This window comes from Haliaeetus albicilla, chromosome 4, assembly GCF_947461875.1.
Source record: "Haliaeetus albicilla chromosome 4, bHalAlb1.1, whole genome shotgun sequence".
Lineage (NCBI taxonomy): Eukaryota > Metazoa > Chordata > Aves > Accipitriformes > Accipitridae > Haliaeetus > Haliaeetus albicilla.
Genome location: NC_091486.1, coordinates 1,684,411 through 1,702,461, shown reverse-complemented (window position 1 = coordinate 1,702,461; position 18,051 = coordinate 1,684,411). Strand labels below are relative to the sequence as shown.

The 18,051-nt window shown below is 45.8% G+C and overlaps 1 protein-coding gene across 2 annotated transcripts in view; it reads left to right on the top strand.

Annotated features, from left to right (window-relative positions):
- Positions 1-18,051, top strand: part of KCNJ3 (potassium inwardly rectifying channel subfamily J member 3) — a 58,521-nt gene that overhangs the window by 27,531 nt on the left and 12,939 nt on the right. The window contains exon 3 of one of the 2 annotated variants that reach the window (XM_069780619.1): positions 6,917-7,449. The exons of the other annotated variant lie outside the window; for it this stretch is intronic. Within the exon in view, the coding sequence (XP_069636720.1) occupies positions 6,917-7,107 (191 nt within the window). The 3' untranslated portion in view covers positions 7,108-7,449. Of the gene's footprint in view, positions 1-6,916; positions 7,450-18,051 lie in introns of those variants that run through there. 2 annotated transcript variants of the gene reach the window in all.

Genomic DNA, 18,051 nt, shown 5'->3' with positions numbered 1-18,051 from the left:
TGTTCAAAAACATCAATAAATACAGTAATCGGGTAACTGATGTGCTGTTAGGTGCCTGATCTGATTTTTCCTGCTAAATACAGCCATTGAAGAGTTATGACTTGCCTTTACTATTTCTTATCTGCTTGTTTGAGGTCTGTGGTGGTATCACAGGAGCAGCGTTCACTGGCAGTGCTATCCAGCAGCAGCTGCGGGGAGGAGGGAGCATTGATGCTACTGAGTTTTTCTTTGCAAGGAGTGCCTGGACTTAATGCTTAAACTGTTGCTAGCTGTGCTTGGGCACATGATAACCAGACACGTTATTGGTATTTTGTGTGTCAGGTAGTGCTACAGTCTTGTAAGCACACAAAATTCATTGCCAAGGTCTTAGCATCCTCGTCACACAGTGGTTCCTTGAATCTTTACCATTTGTGACAAAACCTGAGCACAAAGAATCCTTCTAGGAAAGAAATGAAATAAATCTCTAACAACAGAAAGAATTTTAACACAATGGGTAGGGCACATGCGTAAAGCAAATCCTGAAGCTGAATAAACAGTGGATGATTTCCAGCCAGGACTGCGTCCTGTCTGCCACAGCCTCACACAGATAACACGCTGAACCAGCTCTAATCCCACAATCAATAAATCTCCAGATAAATAGACTTCATAGACCATTTTACTGTCTGTTGGTGGAATTGCTTGTTTCTTTGGGGTTTTTTGTTCTGCCAGCTTGCAGAATGTGCTTGCAAAATTTGTATGTTGACAGAAAGTCAACTCCTTGACATAGGTAAAACAAAAAAAAAAAAAAAAAAAAAGAAAAATAATTGAACATGATATGGACTAAATATCACTAGCAATTACAAGAATGCACGTGTTGGTGACAGGACATTAATCAGGAGGTGTGACGTGTGTACTAAAGATTTTTGCAGCCCTGTGTAAGCGCAGGGAACACCCACAGGGGTGCAGATCTGCAGGCCACCGCTGACCCCCCTGCGGCAGCACCCTCGCGGTCCCTGCATGCCCACTCTTGCAGGGCATGGCAATGTGGGGTCATGCTCAGTAAAGGAGGGGAAATACACCTCAAGGTACTGAGGGCTAACAGGGGACGCTGATTAACAGCTCTTTTTTTTTTTTTTAATGTCCATCGTCTGCGGTCGGCTCTGCCCCTGCAGACCCAGCAGGGCTTCTGCCAGCTTAAAATAAAAATAAAATTAATGACCTATGGTTGAGCTAAGCAAGTGATGTAAAAAGCTTACTTACCTATTAAAAAGGCAAAGGTTTAAAAAAGTAATCACCTCCTGAAGTCATTCACCCTAACGGGTTCCCCCAGCACAGGCACTGACTGAAACAGCTATTTTTGGCGACAGGGTGGTACTGTGAACTGCAGAAGGAGCGCTGGGTTGGAGGCGAGATACATACGCACAGGTAGCAGTAAGGGCTGTAAAGATACCTACAAAATGGTCAGAATGTCTGGGAGGGACGAGCGCTGCCCTGCCAGGCTGCTCTCAGCCCCTGCCCGGAGCTGCGTCACGGCAGCGCTGGCGTGGGAGGGACTCATTTTTGGGGTAAGCCCGTGAGGAAGGAATGCTGTAGCTGCACTTGGCATTGCTGCTGTGGGAGGTAGCGTCTGCATCCTTTCCACAGGCAGAGAATGGATTTGACGGGATATTTGTGGGAGCGATGACTTTGAGATGGTGTGGGGTCCCGCGGCTGCTCAGCTGTGAGTCGAGCACCCCAGTCCCATCGGGAGTCACCACGTGTTTAGTTTGGGCAGGCCTAAGGAAAGATAATACAGAAATGCAGAAATAAATGTAGTAAAAATGAGGTGGCCTCTTGGAGCAACAATTTTTCTAACAAGATTTCCTCTGCTCCTCATTAGGATATTGATCTGTGTCTGCAGCAGGACAATTCAGGACAAAGCTGAGCACTCCAATCTCCTGCATAAATAACCGAGGACACGGCATGACTAATTGTTTGTGATTAAGGACATGTGTATGCCACCGTGTCCGACTAGGCTGTGTTGTGTTAAGGTCTTTCAATCTTTTTTCTGTCGATTGCTGCTAGCCATTTCACGGTTTTGCATTGCAGAGTGGCTTCTCCAGCAAACCCACGATGCTTTCCCTCCTTTCTGTGGTGTTTTAATGTTGGGCGGATGCGGGTTTCTGGCTGACTTTGGCTTCTGGAGTGCTTTTGGGACCGGAGTAACTATGAGTTAGAACAACTTTAAAGTTAAAATTATGACCTCGGAGTATAGGAAGGGGCAAGGGTAATAAAGACGATGCCTGGATAGAGCTGTGAATCAATAATGTGCTTCTTTCGGTGCTGAATTTGGTTTCCTTTCCATGTGGAGAACTGCAGACCAGTGTTCCCAGCCCATCAACCACCTGGGTTCTTTCCACTGGTCATCCCCTTTTCGCCTTTGCCCCTGGAGCTGTAATTTTAGTTCCCACATTAAAAGCTGTGTTTCCACCAAGTTCACAGCTGCAGTGATAAATGCTGTAACAGCACTGGAAGTGCAAGATCTCTAATTTAGGAATCATTACCCTAGATAAGAGGCAGTAAAGAGGCCAGAATTGGTACAGAGGTAATCCAGCTGCACAGTGCATGTGCAGCCGTGGAGAGCCCGAGGGGCTCTGGCTCTGTACCCCCTCGTCATGCTTAACCTGCTTTGCAAATAAGTATTTGTGAGTTATCGAAGAAATACAGAACCACACCAAACTTGATAGAAATTTCAGTAATTACTGAAAAATAACAAGATTTGTTAGAAAAGGTTTGTGTAAAGTAAACTTTTTTGTTATGTGTTTCGTTATTCCTATGGCTGAAGGTATGACAGAGAAGGCTTTAATTTCAAATACTCCAATTTTTTAGACGTGACTGACCAGCAGCAGAAGGGTGGACATCCCACCGAATTCTCCCCAGTTACTGCTGTGTTGTTAGGCAAAGAATATCCTAAATAAGTGGTTGGCTTGAGGGTGCCCTGGGGCCATGGAGTAGTTAATCGTTAGTTAGCTGGTAGCTGGTGTCATCCTCTGAATTCCTCTCTCAGAGTTTTGCTGCCAGATTGGAGCTTGAACGTGCCAATAAGTATTTTGCTGGTGAAGGAAGGAAATGGCATAAGAAAAAGAGAGAAAAGAATTAGAAGAATGTTTAAAACCAAAAGGAGTATGGAGGAATAATACATAACAAACTAAATAGCAAAAATATTTTTCTTAACATAAAAGAGCCCAATTTTGGTGGACGCAGATTGCTGTGTTTCTAAAGTGGCTTGCTCTGGTGTTAAGATTTATTGTTCAAATCATATTATTACCATTATTCTTAATGGGAAATTGTGTTTCAAAGTGGTATTATTGATGTTTTCATTTGGATATGAATTCTCTTTTCTCTTGTGATAGGCTATTCCTCTATTTCACCTGTGAAAACACAACTTTTTTCTTCACCTCCTGTCTGTTCAGGAGAACAACATAGAGAGACTTTCCTCAAGAAAAGCTGAAACCCCTCTGTTGCTTCATACAAACACCTTATCAGGGCAATATAGAAACAGCCTTTTGGCACCTGAGACACTAATGCTTTCTAAAAATGATTATCGGTGCCTTAAAATTTAAAGCCATAATATTCCAGGAGGATTTTCATGACTGCCGATGTTTTCAGCTGGCGGGTCAGAGGATGGGCTGGTTCAGCAGAGCTCGGGGGTCCGGCCGGGACGGAGTGGGCAGCGGGTGACAGGGGTTGCTTTGCCGCCTCTGTGTGTACTGGACCACTTGACACAGGTGAAGACTCTTTTTTTTTTAATATTTTGGACAGGTGTGGGGATGTGAGATTTATTAGGATGTCCCGAAAGACGTGGGGCAGGGATAGGAAGGAGATTCTCTGTTGGCTTTTACTTTGCGGTGGTGTGCAAATTGCAGTCATTGCCCCCAGGATTTCCCATTTAAATAGCTGTTGGCCACAGGGGTGAATACTTAAAATGAGCTTTTAATATCTAAATACAGCCAGAAGCTTGCATCTCCATCCCATGGCCTGCCTTATTGCCCTATCTTTTCCTTTTCCGATAAATTGTATAATGCATTGCACAGGAATTATTCTTGAGCAATCCATGTTCACCAACAAGTTGCTCTTTGAAATGTTTATGCTTTTCTGCCTGTAAAGAACTATTTGTGTTTACATGAGGTTCAGTCATGAAAAAACCCTTGTGAAAAGCTGAGCAGTGTTGGTTGGCTCCCTTATTTTATGTAACTGGCAAAGAGGCGGACTGGACATGTCTTCTCAGTAGTCTGTTAAGAGCTTCTGGAGACAGCTTAAGCACACTAACCTACGATAGCAGTAAAACAGAAAAGCCGCTGTGAGCATCCATTGAGGTTTTGGTTTTCCTGTCCTCGCTCCAATACTCACAGCGATACTGCAGCTGTAGCTCAGCAAGGTGTGATAAAGTGATGCTATACCGTGCCTGTGGGGTACCCGAGGGGTGGGAGTGGGCAGTTTTCTGAAACAGATTTCATCTGCCTTTCCCTTAATCTCCAAGTAGCTGAACCTTCTGTCTTGTTTAAATTATTAAATCCTTTCCGATATTTTCCATGTACACCTACTTTGCATGCTGTCATGACATGACCAAGCCAAGCGTATCTCACAGCTTTTGCTTCTCAGCCAGGTTATGCAGCACAATTCAGGTTTTTTTCGTCTTACTTCCTTGTCTCCAGTTCATCACATTCCAGGTAACACAGAATTTGCTCCCAAGTACATTGCATCTCAGAATGGTAATTTCAGCTCTTGGAGACGCTGATGTCTACAGGATAGAAACTTCACTGGAAACGTATTGGGGTTATCTGTGTCCTCTGGGGCTACCTGGGCGTTCTCCTCTTGCACTGGGGTGCCTGCGAGCCAGCTTACAGCCATCCGACCAGGTACCTGGTGCTTTGTGCCGAGGAGCAATGCTTCGGCATGGAGGAAAAGGGCATCGCTTCTAGCTCATACACGCCTCGGTGCCTGAAGAATATCTTTGGCACTATCTTATTACAAGTTGGTTGTATCCAAAGTTGTACGTACATTTGTAAAACCTCAGGTGTTAATAGCGGGGGGGGGCAATGCATGGCAGCACTGCAGTTTGCAGGGGGTCCAGGGCACTTGCTCCGTCTGCAGTCCAGGTACCGGATGGAAAGCAGACCCTAGAGCCTCTCTCTAAATATAGCTATCTTCCAAACTACCCTTCAGAGCCCTATTAATTATTCATTCTTTTTTGCCTTTTTATTTTCTAGTGCGACACTTCACATATATTAGCTGCAATCATCTAACGGGACGCAAACCGTAGTGCTAAGCATATTCACAGTGTTTCACTGGAGCTCCTTTCGTCTTCCTCATTATGCTGCAGATGCTTTAAATTCACGCGGTACGCAGTAATGGGGATGAAATTTCCCACAGTGGAACATTGCTGACTTAATGTTGCGTGATGAAATAGCACAGATTTATATTTAATATTTCTTTTCAAGCAGGCATCGCAGTGCAAGATTTCTCTGCTTGTGGCTGTTTCTTGCAGTACTGCTCAGCAGCCAGACCTGGGCAGGTTTTGTAGGAAATTCATATAATGCTTTATACTAAGTACCTCATACATAACAAAAAACGGATTTTTTTTTTTTTTTTAACCTGAAAGAGCTTAAGACTTTAAATCCCGCCCAACAAACATGCCTCAAGACGTTGCTTGATCCATGATGCCTGTGAAACCATCCTGTCTTTCCACTCTAAGTATGTTTGTGGGTATGTATTACCCATGCGAATGTGTCACTAACAGTAGCGTTAAGGTAAATAATATTCACTGGGTGCCATGGCTCAGGGGACCTTGCTCCGAGGGGAGGAGAGGCTCCTGCAGAAGGCTGAGCTCACATTGTAATTAATTCATCAGCAAACCTCACTGGAATTAGAGCTCTGTTCTGAGAGAGGCTTCTAATTGAGAGTAAATGGCTCATTAGTGTTGAACAGATCAACCTGAGAACATCAGTAAACACAAACAAAATAATTAATGACTTTCAGGTAGTGTAATACCCTATTCCGGCTGCGATTGCTCCTTGTGAACATGGAGGTGGGTCTGGCCCAGGTGCACTACGGAACAGCTGGTTTTTGGGGACTCTAGGTTTTCTACTAAAAAGATAACTTCCCTGGGGTTTGTGGAAGGTGCTGAGGTGATGCACACTCAGTGCTGCACAGCTCGGTTAGGATGGCCATTGCCGTCTGCTTGGGTGCCTGCAGCGCTGCACGGGCACCTTCCTCCCTGTTAGACTCAAACTAGGTAAGTGGAAATAATAGGCACATGGGTTTTAGGAAGAAAAATGTATAAAAGCAGCAGCAGTGGCTGCTATGCAGAAAGTTATAAAAAAATATAAACGTGAGATTGTTTGCTGGTGATAATGAAGGGAGGGGTAGGAGGCTGAGGTGGTGAAACCAGCCAAGTGGGGTGACCCAGGCCTTTGGGCTTTTCCAGTGCTACATGAAGTGATGCTCATGCTTGTGTTCAGTGCTGTATGCTGTCCATGAAGGGCACGTACACGTCACGGTTTATGTGAGGGACTGCAACAGAAAAGCAGCAGCAGCCCAGCAGCAGAAACCCATCTCTCTATTTGGTCTTAGGAATGTTGCATCTTCCAGAGAGAGGATAATAGCTTGAAAATGCACAAAATGGTTTTTCATACCTCAGTGCACAGAGAAGTGAGTAACAGACACACACACACAAAAAAAACCCCAAAAACCAAAAAAACAGGAAAAAAAAAAGACTATTAATTTTTTTGCAAATGGAAAGGAGAAGAAATATGCTCTGGAGAGTATCTGGTCACATCAGGGGACTGTTCCTGCTAAAAGCCAGGATTTTTGAGATGTAGCTGGACTTGCCTTAGAAATTGATTAAATTTAACAACTCTTGCTTTGCATTTCTGCAAATTGTAACTGTTTTTTTCAGATGCACATAGGAAGCCTGACATTGAGGATGAAAGTCCTTCAGGGGGAGAGAGAGTAAAAGAGCTGCAGATCCTAGCAACGGGCGCTGGCAGCCAGGAAAGGGCATCCTTGGATGCCTTCCAGAAGAAAGAGTCACCTTTGCTGACTATGAGTGGAAAAAGGAAGGGTTTTTTTCCCCAGGGGCAGCCCTGACCGCCCCAGCCTGCTGCCCTGCTGCAGCAGCCCCTGTGCCCTGCCCGGTGTGGGTCCCTGCTTCAGCACAAACTGCTCGACCCCGGGCAGTGCCAACAGCCGTGCTCCAGCTGAGCTGTTAAACAAACCCCTTTGTCCTCAGCCAAGCAGTGGCTAAACCTCTGCTTCAGCTTTCCTGCTAGACCAGTCTGCAGTGTGGGCTCAGCCCTTTATTTTCCCTTAACTTTGCACTTGCCGAGCAGGGTTTTCCCTCTCCAAGCTGCAGACAGGAGCTGTGTTGGCAGCGCTTGTGCCTACAGCCTGTTGTGGCATTGCTGGGATTTTGGGCCATGAGGCTGGGCTTGCTTTAAAAAAAAAAAAAAAAAAAAATCAATAAATACACCATGTATCAGTGTAATTTAAAGCTAAATTATTATTATTATTGTTGTTGTTATTATTATTATTACTTTGCAAGAAAATGAACAGCGAGAGTGAGCTGTTGTCCTGCCGGGAGGTGCAACCCCAGCTTTGCATGCCCAGAGACAACCGCACAAGAAAGTGGAAAGGACTGTTAAGCATCTGCAGCTGCGCAGGGTCCTGTCTGGTTTGCCTGGTGCCAGCCCTGCACTAAACAACGGCGATTCAAATGGTACTTCAAGTTGTCCCCAGGCAAGCGTCCAGATTATTACAAAGTTGAGTATATTAAGTGTAACTTTACTACTTAAACTATGGGAACTTTGAACAATGGCGTTTTTATTGAGCACTTTTCATATTTGAGAAGCTGGCATGTGGAGTTTGTGGGGAAAAACTCCAAATGACCGTGCCTTTATAATGGAAGGTGTGCATACAGGAGCTGGTAAACTCTTTCATTTTTCTCTCTGCTTGATGTATTCCCCACCAAATAAAGCGGTCACTTCTCTGCACTCTCTGCTGTACCGTGCTGCTTCATCCCGAGGGGGAATACCTGGGTCAGGGTGAGTGTTCGGGTGCAAGCCACACTGCCTGGCTGGGGACAGGCACCGGCAGTGGTGTCCCATGAGGTGGGACCTTGTCCTCTGCGGTGGAGATACGTCCTCTGATGCACGGGACCTTGAAAAGCGGCAACACTGGTGCCGTAACAGCCGTCACGCCGAGGGTGCTCGCAGGGGAGACGTTGCTGCCTGTCTGTACTGAGACAGCGGAGGGGAAACCCAGGGGGAGCACAGCTTTCGCAGTTTCCTTCTTTTGTATTCGATATTATACATTCTACACGTTAACACAAGCGGGGAACCAAATCATGCCTCCAGTTAATGTGGCCACTGCATTTCACTGTGAATCGTTTTCCCAGGGTTATTTTTAACACTACAACTATCTTTGGCTATATTCAGTCTGGATTAAGTCATGTATTTGACTCTTGGTGGGTCGAGGAGCATGCCAGCCAGTGCTGGTGCCGGTGGGCTGAGGCAGAAGATGCTCAGGGCGCCCAGGCAGCCCACAAGGCAGCAGGCGCTTTGGCTCTTGGCAAAATGCTTTTAGATTTTTTTTTTTTTTTTTACAGTGCATTTGCAAGGAAAACCCGTGATGGAATATCTCAGTCATTAAGAGTCAGAATCCCCAGGGGAAAGATGCTATCTAATGCAAAACAGTCAGTCTGGGCCAAAGTGGCGGCTGCTGGAGCGGTTTTGGGTCTGAAGGGTGGACTGGCCACGCGCCCCTTTCCCAGGGCAGCGCGGGAGGGACGTGCTTGCTGCACCCAGCGACGACCAGTAGCCTGGGTAGTACTGTGGGCTGGCGAGAAGGATCCGGCCGTGCGCCGTCCTACTGCTGCCACTGGCGGTACTACAGCGAGGAGTGATGGTAAGAGGAATATGGATGCAGTCGTCGTCCTCAGGCTCTTCAAACTCCCCTCCTTCTTCCCCAAGCCCCTCTTGCTTCCTTGTGTTCATTAAAGACCCCCTGAGATTGACTACAGGAAGGTTTGTCTTCAGGAATTACCAGGGAGCGTGTCAGTCTGTGTATTTGTCCTGGGAAATAATACGCTTCTTTCCTCTATTGGCTATAATTTGTGTTTTGAAAGTTGCTGTACATAACTCTCTTAATACAGGAAAAAAATACAGTAAGAAAGAGGAAGTGGTGAAAAATGGGAATAGGATATGCAAATACCCCTTGCTTCATTACCTGTCAGGACACTGATTATTTGTTAAAATGTGTTTTTTCTATTAAACCTGGAAAGTTACATATTCCTAACAATAATATAGCTGCAAATTGGACTTTATAAACAAGTAAATTGATCTGCTAATGGCTACACCTCAGCCACTATAGCAGTCCACCTGCATGGCAATGGATTGTTTGTCCTTGGAGGGGCTTGGGGGGAATTGTGTCAAGGACAAAATTATTCACAGTGTTTATTTGGAGAGAGGTTTTTTCCACTTCAGCCTCCGGCTTCCAAGCATAAACCCTAACATATAGGTAAACACGGATTTATCTTTTCCTGAAGTGAAATCTTGATTAGTCCTCCAAGTGCGGTGCCAGGTTGGAAGCAGCTGGCCTTGGGGATGTGTGTGCATCGCAGTCTTTCCTTCCCTCCTCCCGACACCTTTCGAACTAAGCATATCACTAGAAAAATGTTCTTACTGTAAGTCAGTCTGGGATTATAAAATCAGCTTTTCTAGTCTGAGGCTAATGCTGTGTTTCCTGGCTTTGGCATTTAACCAAAAGGGCAGTTGCAGTTTTATATGTGCATGATGCCAGGCTAGCAAGCAGCAACGTTTTTCTTGGTTCCCTTTGCTTTAAATTACTCTGATAAATGGTGTATTTATTGCATGTTTTTATTAATTTCTTTCTCATCTTGTTTTTTACGAAAGTCACTGAATTTTGCCGTAGAAGTGCTGTGTCCCTTTCCCTGGTACATAAAGGAGATAAGTGCTGGCCCCTGTGCCTTGCTCCTGTGCATGCAGGGAGCACAGGCACCGCTTGGCAGGCTGTGTAAGGGGAATGAGCTGTAAAGATCTCAGCAGCAGGTCCCTGACCTTCAAAAATGAAGTGGAGTGCCCATCTTCACTGGTTCCAGCACATGGAAGAAAAGAGAGGCTTCGGTTTTGTTGTAAGTCACCCTTTTTCGCCCAAGAATTCAGAACATTTACATCATCCTTTTTTTGTAATGTCTCTGTTGGAAATCTAACTCATTTCTGCGTAGCGTTTCTGCTGTTGCATTGAAAAGCAATGTCTGGGGGGCTAGTCAACGCCCCATAAAACTGCCCCTATCAAACGGGCTCTGATGAAAGATTGCAGCAGCTAGAAATACTCAACAGTGCTGTGGAAAGGGGGAAAAGACCAGGTGCCACAGTGCTGGCACAAGGGTGTGGGGCCCTGCTTGGACATGGAAGTAGCGCGTTTATAATTTGGCACAAAGAGCTGTGTCCATCAGTGGGTTAAAAATCTGCATTTCTCAACAGAAAAACTACAACACCTTTAAATGACTTTTCTATAGCGAAGAATGGTAATTCATACAGTCCTGGTGGCGTTTGTGCTTGCCGCGTTGAATTTCCACATGCAGCGGTGTCACGAAAGGGAGAAATTGGGGGGGGGGGTGAAGGAGGAGTACTTTGCTGTGGGGTGCTTCGCAGTGGTGATGTTTTTTTAGAGTACTTGTTGGTGAGCTGAGTACTTTCTCGCAGCCTCTCCTCCTCTTCCTCCTCCTCCTTCTCCATCTCTCTTGCCCTCCTCCTCCATCTCACCCTTGCCCACGCAGGTCTCTCCTGCAGCCGTGGGCAAAGCCAACGTGCCGGCTTCCTGTGGTGGCGTGGCAGGTGCCCAGCCCCGAGGATTTGACCAGTTCCAGCAGTATAGTTTGGGAAGTATTTAGCAAATCTTTGAACTGGGAAAACTATTTTGCTGTGAAATACTTGCTAGATGTTATCAAAGGCTTTCTCAATACTTTCCTGGATTTATTTTATTTTTCGTATTTAACCTAAAGCTGAACAAGTGATGGAAACTGGTGAACGCTGCTCTTGAGTTTGAACAGGTCTTTCGTGGTGATTGCGATCAAAACAGCTCAAAGCACTTCTTGTTAACTCCTTCGGCCTCAGCCTATATGAAGGTGCAGAGGCACCTCTGCAGCCCAACAGGTCTTTTTCTGGAAGAAAAGCAGTACACTGACATTTAGGATTGGAAGTGAAAAAGAATGCCATACAAAATTCATGGGGAAATGTCAAAAATACTGACTTGCTTTGGAAATTTTCAGAAAGAAAAGTCACAATTTTCCCCAAATGTCAAAAAGGGCCCAGGCTTACAGGATTTTAAACTAGCCTGGTGAGACTTAGTATCAGTGCAATTCACATGTAAGGAAGAGGGTTTGTATATAAAATTAGAAACTCCTCATAGGCATATGGTTATTTGTACAGTACAGCTTTGGGTTGTGGCTTATTTATTCTCCTGGGGTGCTCATGGAAATAACAAGTATGCTGCATGACATCACATTGCAATATATATAGTCACTAATTAACCTTCGCTGAGTGCTGTAATAGTCTCACTCCTGTGCACGCCGCAGGAAATTATTTTCTGCTGTATTATCTTCTTGATGCTTTGTATATCAACCATAATGGAAGATGGGGCTATATGAAGAAGACAGCATTCAATAACTCTGAGCCTTATCTGCCTTTCCTGCCTTTGCATCAGGAAATGTTGGTCTGTTTTATTTTGGGATTTTGATTTTTATTTTAATACGGGAGAGGTTTGATGATGCTGCAAATGAAGGAACAGCTCTGAAGTGAGCTCTGAAGTGCACCTGGTGATATGAATGCACCTGTATAATCTGTAGAGATCAGTCAAATATATTACCAAGAGGAAAAAAACCAACAGAAAATTACTGAATGCATGAAGATGCTTTTTTAGAAGTTTGTCCGGAGGGAAGCCTAAGTTAGAGTGAGAGCTTGGTAGGTTGGGGAGGTAATGCTGAGATGCTCTGCTCACTGCACAGGAAGGGGAGACCTTAGGTTGGGCAGGTTGATTTTCACATCTACAATTTGTGTGAAGACCCAACGTTTATTGGTTACAAGCGGTAAGGCTTCTTTCCATCTTCTTTACATGTACCATTGAGACATGGACCCAGCTCTTCACCTGCGGCTGCTGAAGCTGCACCGCAGGCATCAGAGACAAGAGAGCGTGAATCTTTCTGTGCTCGGTCCGTTTTAAAATTGGTTTTGTTATTAAGAAAGCATGGTGCGTGGCTTCATATAGCCAGCATCCATGTGATGGTCGCTACGAAGCTTTGCCTGCTTTCTTCTAAGGTGTAAGGGGGAAGTGAACTAGTCCCATGTTTTTTCCAAGAAAAGCATCTTTTATTTTCCATCTTCTCTGCCTTAAAGATAACCATCAGTCAGTCACCAGGCCAGGGCTTAGAGGCTGTCCTCGGACAGGGACCAGCGTGGTGGTGTTCTGCTAAGCGAGCCCCATCTTCAAAGGCTGAAAACTCAACGTAATGGGCAACTTATTTCACTGTTCTTTATGGCCAGGGACTGCTCAGACGGGAAGAACAAAACCCAGTTATGTCCCACCGGGTGCCTGGGGCTCAGTTATGGCTCTTAGGAAAATTAAAGCAATTGCATTCCTGTTAATTAATGCTAAAAAACATACTGAAAAAATATTGCCATTTCAACTTTATATTTTAGCAGCATTCCCAACTGGTCAGGCTGAGCAGCCTGCACAGCCGATAACAGAGGCAAGCAGTGGTGTGCGGTGATATTTGGGACTCACATCTAGGTAGAGCTTTTTGCACAGAAAGTACAAGTAAGAGCATTGTTTTGCCTCCTTGCTAACAGCTGAGACATGTAGCATCTGACTTAAACCAAAAAGTTAAATGTTCTGATCAAAGGGAGCACAGCAGATTTGTTTAAGCTTGTACTGAGCCTGTGGTGAAGCATGTACAACACGCCAGGGAGGGAGAGAAACCTGGAATGAATGTTCATTACCTCTCAAAATGTAAATAGATGTTGGGCTAGATGGATACGCTAATACATATTCCAGGAACTACCTGCAATACCATCAACAAATTACTGCATAAAGATGAGAAAATCCTGGTTTTAAAGGTGTTCTCCTTGCTAAAGTTCTCGATTATTTTGAAACCCTCAGAGGCATTTCTGGACATATATACATATACAATTTTCATGAAAACCTGAAACTGTTCTCAGGAAATGAAGCCTAATGAATGACTGTGTATTTGCAAAGATATACTGCCTGGTTTTCCACTCGTCTTCATGCAGCTGTGTTTATTTTCTGTGGGAGCTGCTGGGACTAAGAGCACTATTTAAAACTGCATATTTTGGGTGGGCACCTGGCTGGGCGTTGGCTTCTCCAGGCAAAGCATCCCATTTCTCCCAGCTTTTGCACATATGCTCTTCTTGCATATCGCTTCTGAAAAGCTGTACAAATACTATTGCTCTCACGGCTTTGCTGTAATTTAAGTGTAATTCTTGACTTTAAAAAAAAGTACAGATAATTGATGCTGGCACTCAGGTCCCTTTAGCAACCTGTGAGGCCACTCTCCTCCCAAGGGGCATGCAGTGCTGTGCCAAAGGGCATAACTTGCTTTCTAAAAATATATATATATAAGGTAAATTTACATGTGGTGCAGCAAGGTGTCTGGTTTCCTGAAGAGACTTCTACAGCTCAGAGATTGTCAAGTCCAGCCTGATACTCATTTCCCCCAGCACTGACAAAATTGATGCATCTCTTCCCTAGGAAATTCTGTGCGCCTGACGTGTTTGCAAGAAATGTTTGTCAGCTAAAACCGAAGACTGTGCGGGAAATGCTATGTTTAGTTCAAGGGATCTTGAGTTAAGGACTGCGCATTAATTCTAAATACATGACAGAAGCTGTACCAGGCCGGGAGATGCTGGTGATGGAGCTGGGATCTACGAATGTTTCAAGTGCAAGACATGCACTCTTAGATGCAGGTGAAAGAGCTGTAGCTAGAATAGCTGGTTTAAACACAGCATCAGAAGTTGTCTGTAGCAGAAAGGGACAGAAGAGTCCCTCAAAACAGAAGTCAGTGGTTTAGGGTTGTTAGGGTTGCTGGCATTAGGCAGTCCCCTTCTCGAGGTATTTGCTGTGGGTTTGCTGTAGGCAGCCCCTGTCCCAAAGCAGGAGGTCATTTGTCCTGCATCTCCCCTCTATTTGGGGGCCATCCCCTGGTTTCCAGCAGCTGAGGACCTCCATCACCCCTGGTTCTAGCCATGAGATACCTCTGGGGTATGTCTGAATGCTGGGGCAGTCGGTGATTGCCATAATTTTTAAATCCTAGTACACCAAGAGAAGACGGTAAATGAGATTTTTCATCTTTCACGGGAGGCTTGTGGTCTGTATGGGGTGTCTCACGTTGAATTTTCTGTGTTAAGCGGCCACAGGCCAGCTGGGGTTGCAGGTCAGGAGCAGAAGTCGCACCATACGGGAGCAGGTCTGTTTGAAGCAGTTCTGGGGATGAATTGATTGCCTCTAAATGTTTAGTGTTGCAAAGATATTCAACAAATTAATACATATGTTAGACCAACAATGCTAAATAAGGAAAGTTTATTTCCAAACACAGCTCTGTGTTGTATTTCACCCTTCTATTGATATAGTTCATACCAAATGGCACATTATTTTCAGCTTGGAAATTGGCTGCCAGGTTTATGGTATATTTAAATAAGTCTCCCAGCCATCCCCTGAGAGCCTTTTCCCGTATCGTGGATGCAGGCAGGGAAGCTGTGAAGGAAGAGCCGGTGCTGCAGCGGGTCACCTGCCGCTGCCATGCTCCCTCCTCTCGCTGCAGGCAGTGGTCAGGAGACATCCATGTAACTTGGAGCCCCCAAAAAAGCACCAACTATGTGGCCGTATTGTATAGCACCAGCGAACGGTACTTTTCAATATGAAGAGAAATAGTTTTTCCATCCCAGGAAGGCAGTCTCTAACGCAAAATACTTCTTCAGATATTTTTTAGGCCTGCCAAAGCCCTGAAGATTAAAGTGCTCTATTTTGGTGCTCAGCGGCATATGGCTGGGTGGGTGTTTGGAGAAGCATAGGGCTGCTGAAGAAATTGTGTATTCAAAGGCAAGGGTTGGGGTTTGGGTTTGTGTTTCTTGCCTTGTAATTAAAATGTTCTCATTCGAAGAGGATAATTTATTTTAACTGTCTTTTTTTTTTTTTTTTCCTTTTCTAACGGACTGATTGGCAGACTTCTCTCAGGTTTCACTTTAGCCATATGTTCCTGAGGCATCCTCTGACCACAAACAATTTTCTTCTGATTTAACAAAACAGTCTGTCCTTCCCGTGTCTCTTCCCCAGCATCCCCAATGGACGGTTACATTGTGCTACAAATAAAAACACTGCATTTTTGGCTGCACTTTGGAGCCAAAACTCCATAAATCGCAGAACCCAGCTTTTTAATTCTGACTGAAGAACTGTAGTTGCAATTCGAAAGGAAATCCAGCAGAGAGGCAGCTACACTGGGCTTTTCAGTAAGCTGTTGAGGAAAGGAGGTGATTCAGGCAGCTTCAAGGTTAAGGGAAATCACTTCTGATACTAAACAAGGGAAGAAAGTTATTCTGATATTAATGCAGGATAATTGAGAACTTCTTGCTTTTAAGATTAAAGCTTGCTATTGATGGAGCAGGCATGAAATAACAAAAGAAGAGTGGTAGTTTCATTCCTGTCCTCTGGCATGCCCGTGGTCGTGGCCGCAGCCGCAGCAGCCGGTGCTTGCCGCGAGTCTTCCCCCACCGCCCCGCGGCACATCAGCCCTGAGCCTGGTGACGACGGGACTTTGCCATGTGGGACCCGGCACGGTGCTGCTGCCACCACCACCACGGGAGCTGGGGTCTGAGGGAGGTCCCAGAGAAGACTGCCTTTCCTTACGGCCAAAGAAAATGGTCATCACGGTGGGGAAGTTCCAGCATCGCATTATGTTGAAATGTGTGTTTTATGGTAAGTGTTCGTTTTTATTTTTAGAAATTATTTCTCCTGTGACAGGGGTTATGCATAGACTAATGTTAAAAAAAACCACTTTTACTTTACAATAATTTGGGGAGCCCAGAGCTGGAAAGAGTTACTGGATTATTGAAGATAGAATCATATCATAGAGTATCATAGAATGGTTTGGGTTGGAAAGGACCTTAAAGATCCTCTAGTTCCAGCCCCCCTGCCATGGGCAGGGACACCTTCCACTAGACCAGGTTGCTCAAAGCCCCATCCAACCTGGCCTTGAACACTGCCAGGGATGGGGCAGCCACAGCCTCTCCGGGCAACTTGTTCCAGTGCCTCACCACTCTCACAGTGAAGATTTTTTTCCTAATATCTAATCTAAATCTACCCTCTTTCAGTTTAAAACCGTTACCCCTTGTTGTCTCACTACATGCCCTTGTAGAAAGTCCCTCTCCAGCTTTCCTGCAGGCCCCCTTTAGGTACTGGCAGGCTGCTATAGGGTCTCCCTGGAGCCTTCTCTTCTCCAGGCTGAACAACCCCAACTCTCTCAGCCTGTCTTCATGGGAGAGGTGCTCCAGCCCTCTGATGATGTTTGTGTCCCTCCTCTGGACCCACTCCAGCAGGTCCATGTCTTTCCTGTGCTGAGGACCCCAGAGCTGAACGCTGTACTGGAGGTGGGGTCTCATCAGAGTGAGTAGAGGGACAGAATCCCCTCCCTCGACCTGCTGGTCATGCTGCTTTTGATGCAGCTGAGGATATGGTCGGCTTTCTGGGCTGCAGGTGCACATTGCCAGGTCATGCTGAGGTTCTCATCAACCAACAGCCCCAAGTCCTCCTCTTCAGGGCTGCTCTTGCTCCATTCTCCACACAGCCTGTATTTGTGCTTGGGATTGTCCTGACCCATGTGCAGGACCTTGCACTTGGCCTTGTTGACCTTCATGAGGTTTGCACGGGCCCACCTCTCCAGCCTGTCAAGGTCTCTCTGGGTGGCATCCTTTCCCTCCAGCGTGTCAACCGCACCACACAGCTTGGTGTTGTCAGCAAACTTGCTGAGGTTGCACTTGATCTGACTGTCCATGTCGCCGACAAAGATGTTAATCAGTGCCGGTCTCAATACCGACCCCTGAGGAACGCCACTCGTCACTGGTCTCTACTCAGACCTTGAGCCTTTGACTGCAACTCTGAGTGCGACCATCCAGCCAATTCCTTATCCACCAAGTGGTCCACCCGTCAAATCCATGTCTCTCCAATTTAGAGACAAGGATGTCGTGCAGGACAGGGTCAAATGCTTTGCACAAGTCCAGGTAGATGATGTCCGTTGCTCTTCCCTTACCCACCAACACTGTAACCCCATTGTAGAAGGCCACCAAATTTGTCAGGGATGATTTTCCCTTAGTGAAGCCATGTTGGCTGTCACCAATCACCTCCTTATTTTCCAAGATGTCCCCTTGCCAGTTGCAACGTGTCCGCAGCCATGCAGAATGTCAGTTGTTTATGCGGTGTGTGGTGCCTGGGCTGGGGCTGAGGAGGTGGACAAGGGCATCCCGACCTTCCCCAGCACTGCCACCGGCCGCTGTGTCCCCAAAGCGGGAGGGCTTTAGTGTACTTTGCTGCCAGCAGTGAACCTTCTGTCTGCTCCAAGGTTTTGAAAATATTATCAGCTATTAGCATGAGGAAAGTTATCATAGGACTGTGTTATCACTAAAAATTACAGAATACTTGAGGCTGGAGGGGAGCTCTGGAGAGCATCTGCTGCACTTTGTCAGGGGATGGATGGGCATCTCTATTTTCTGTCAGAGTACTACTTTGTAAGTATTGCTACCTCTGTGTATGTGCATCCTGTAAATACCCTCGTCCAGTAAGAATGGGTGTGTTGCCTCTCCCCATTACCATCCTCCTTTCCTCCCTCTATCCCTTTCCTCCTGCCCCTTCTTCCCGCCCCTGCCCGATGCCGGCAGCGCTCCTGATGCATCCTAGCGGAGAGCGGCATAGAGCAGAGAATTAAATACTTCCATTTTGGCGGTGCGGCTG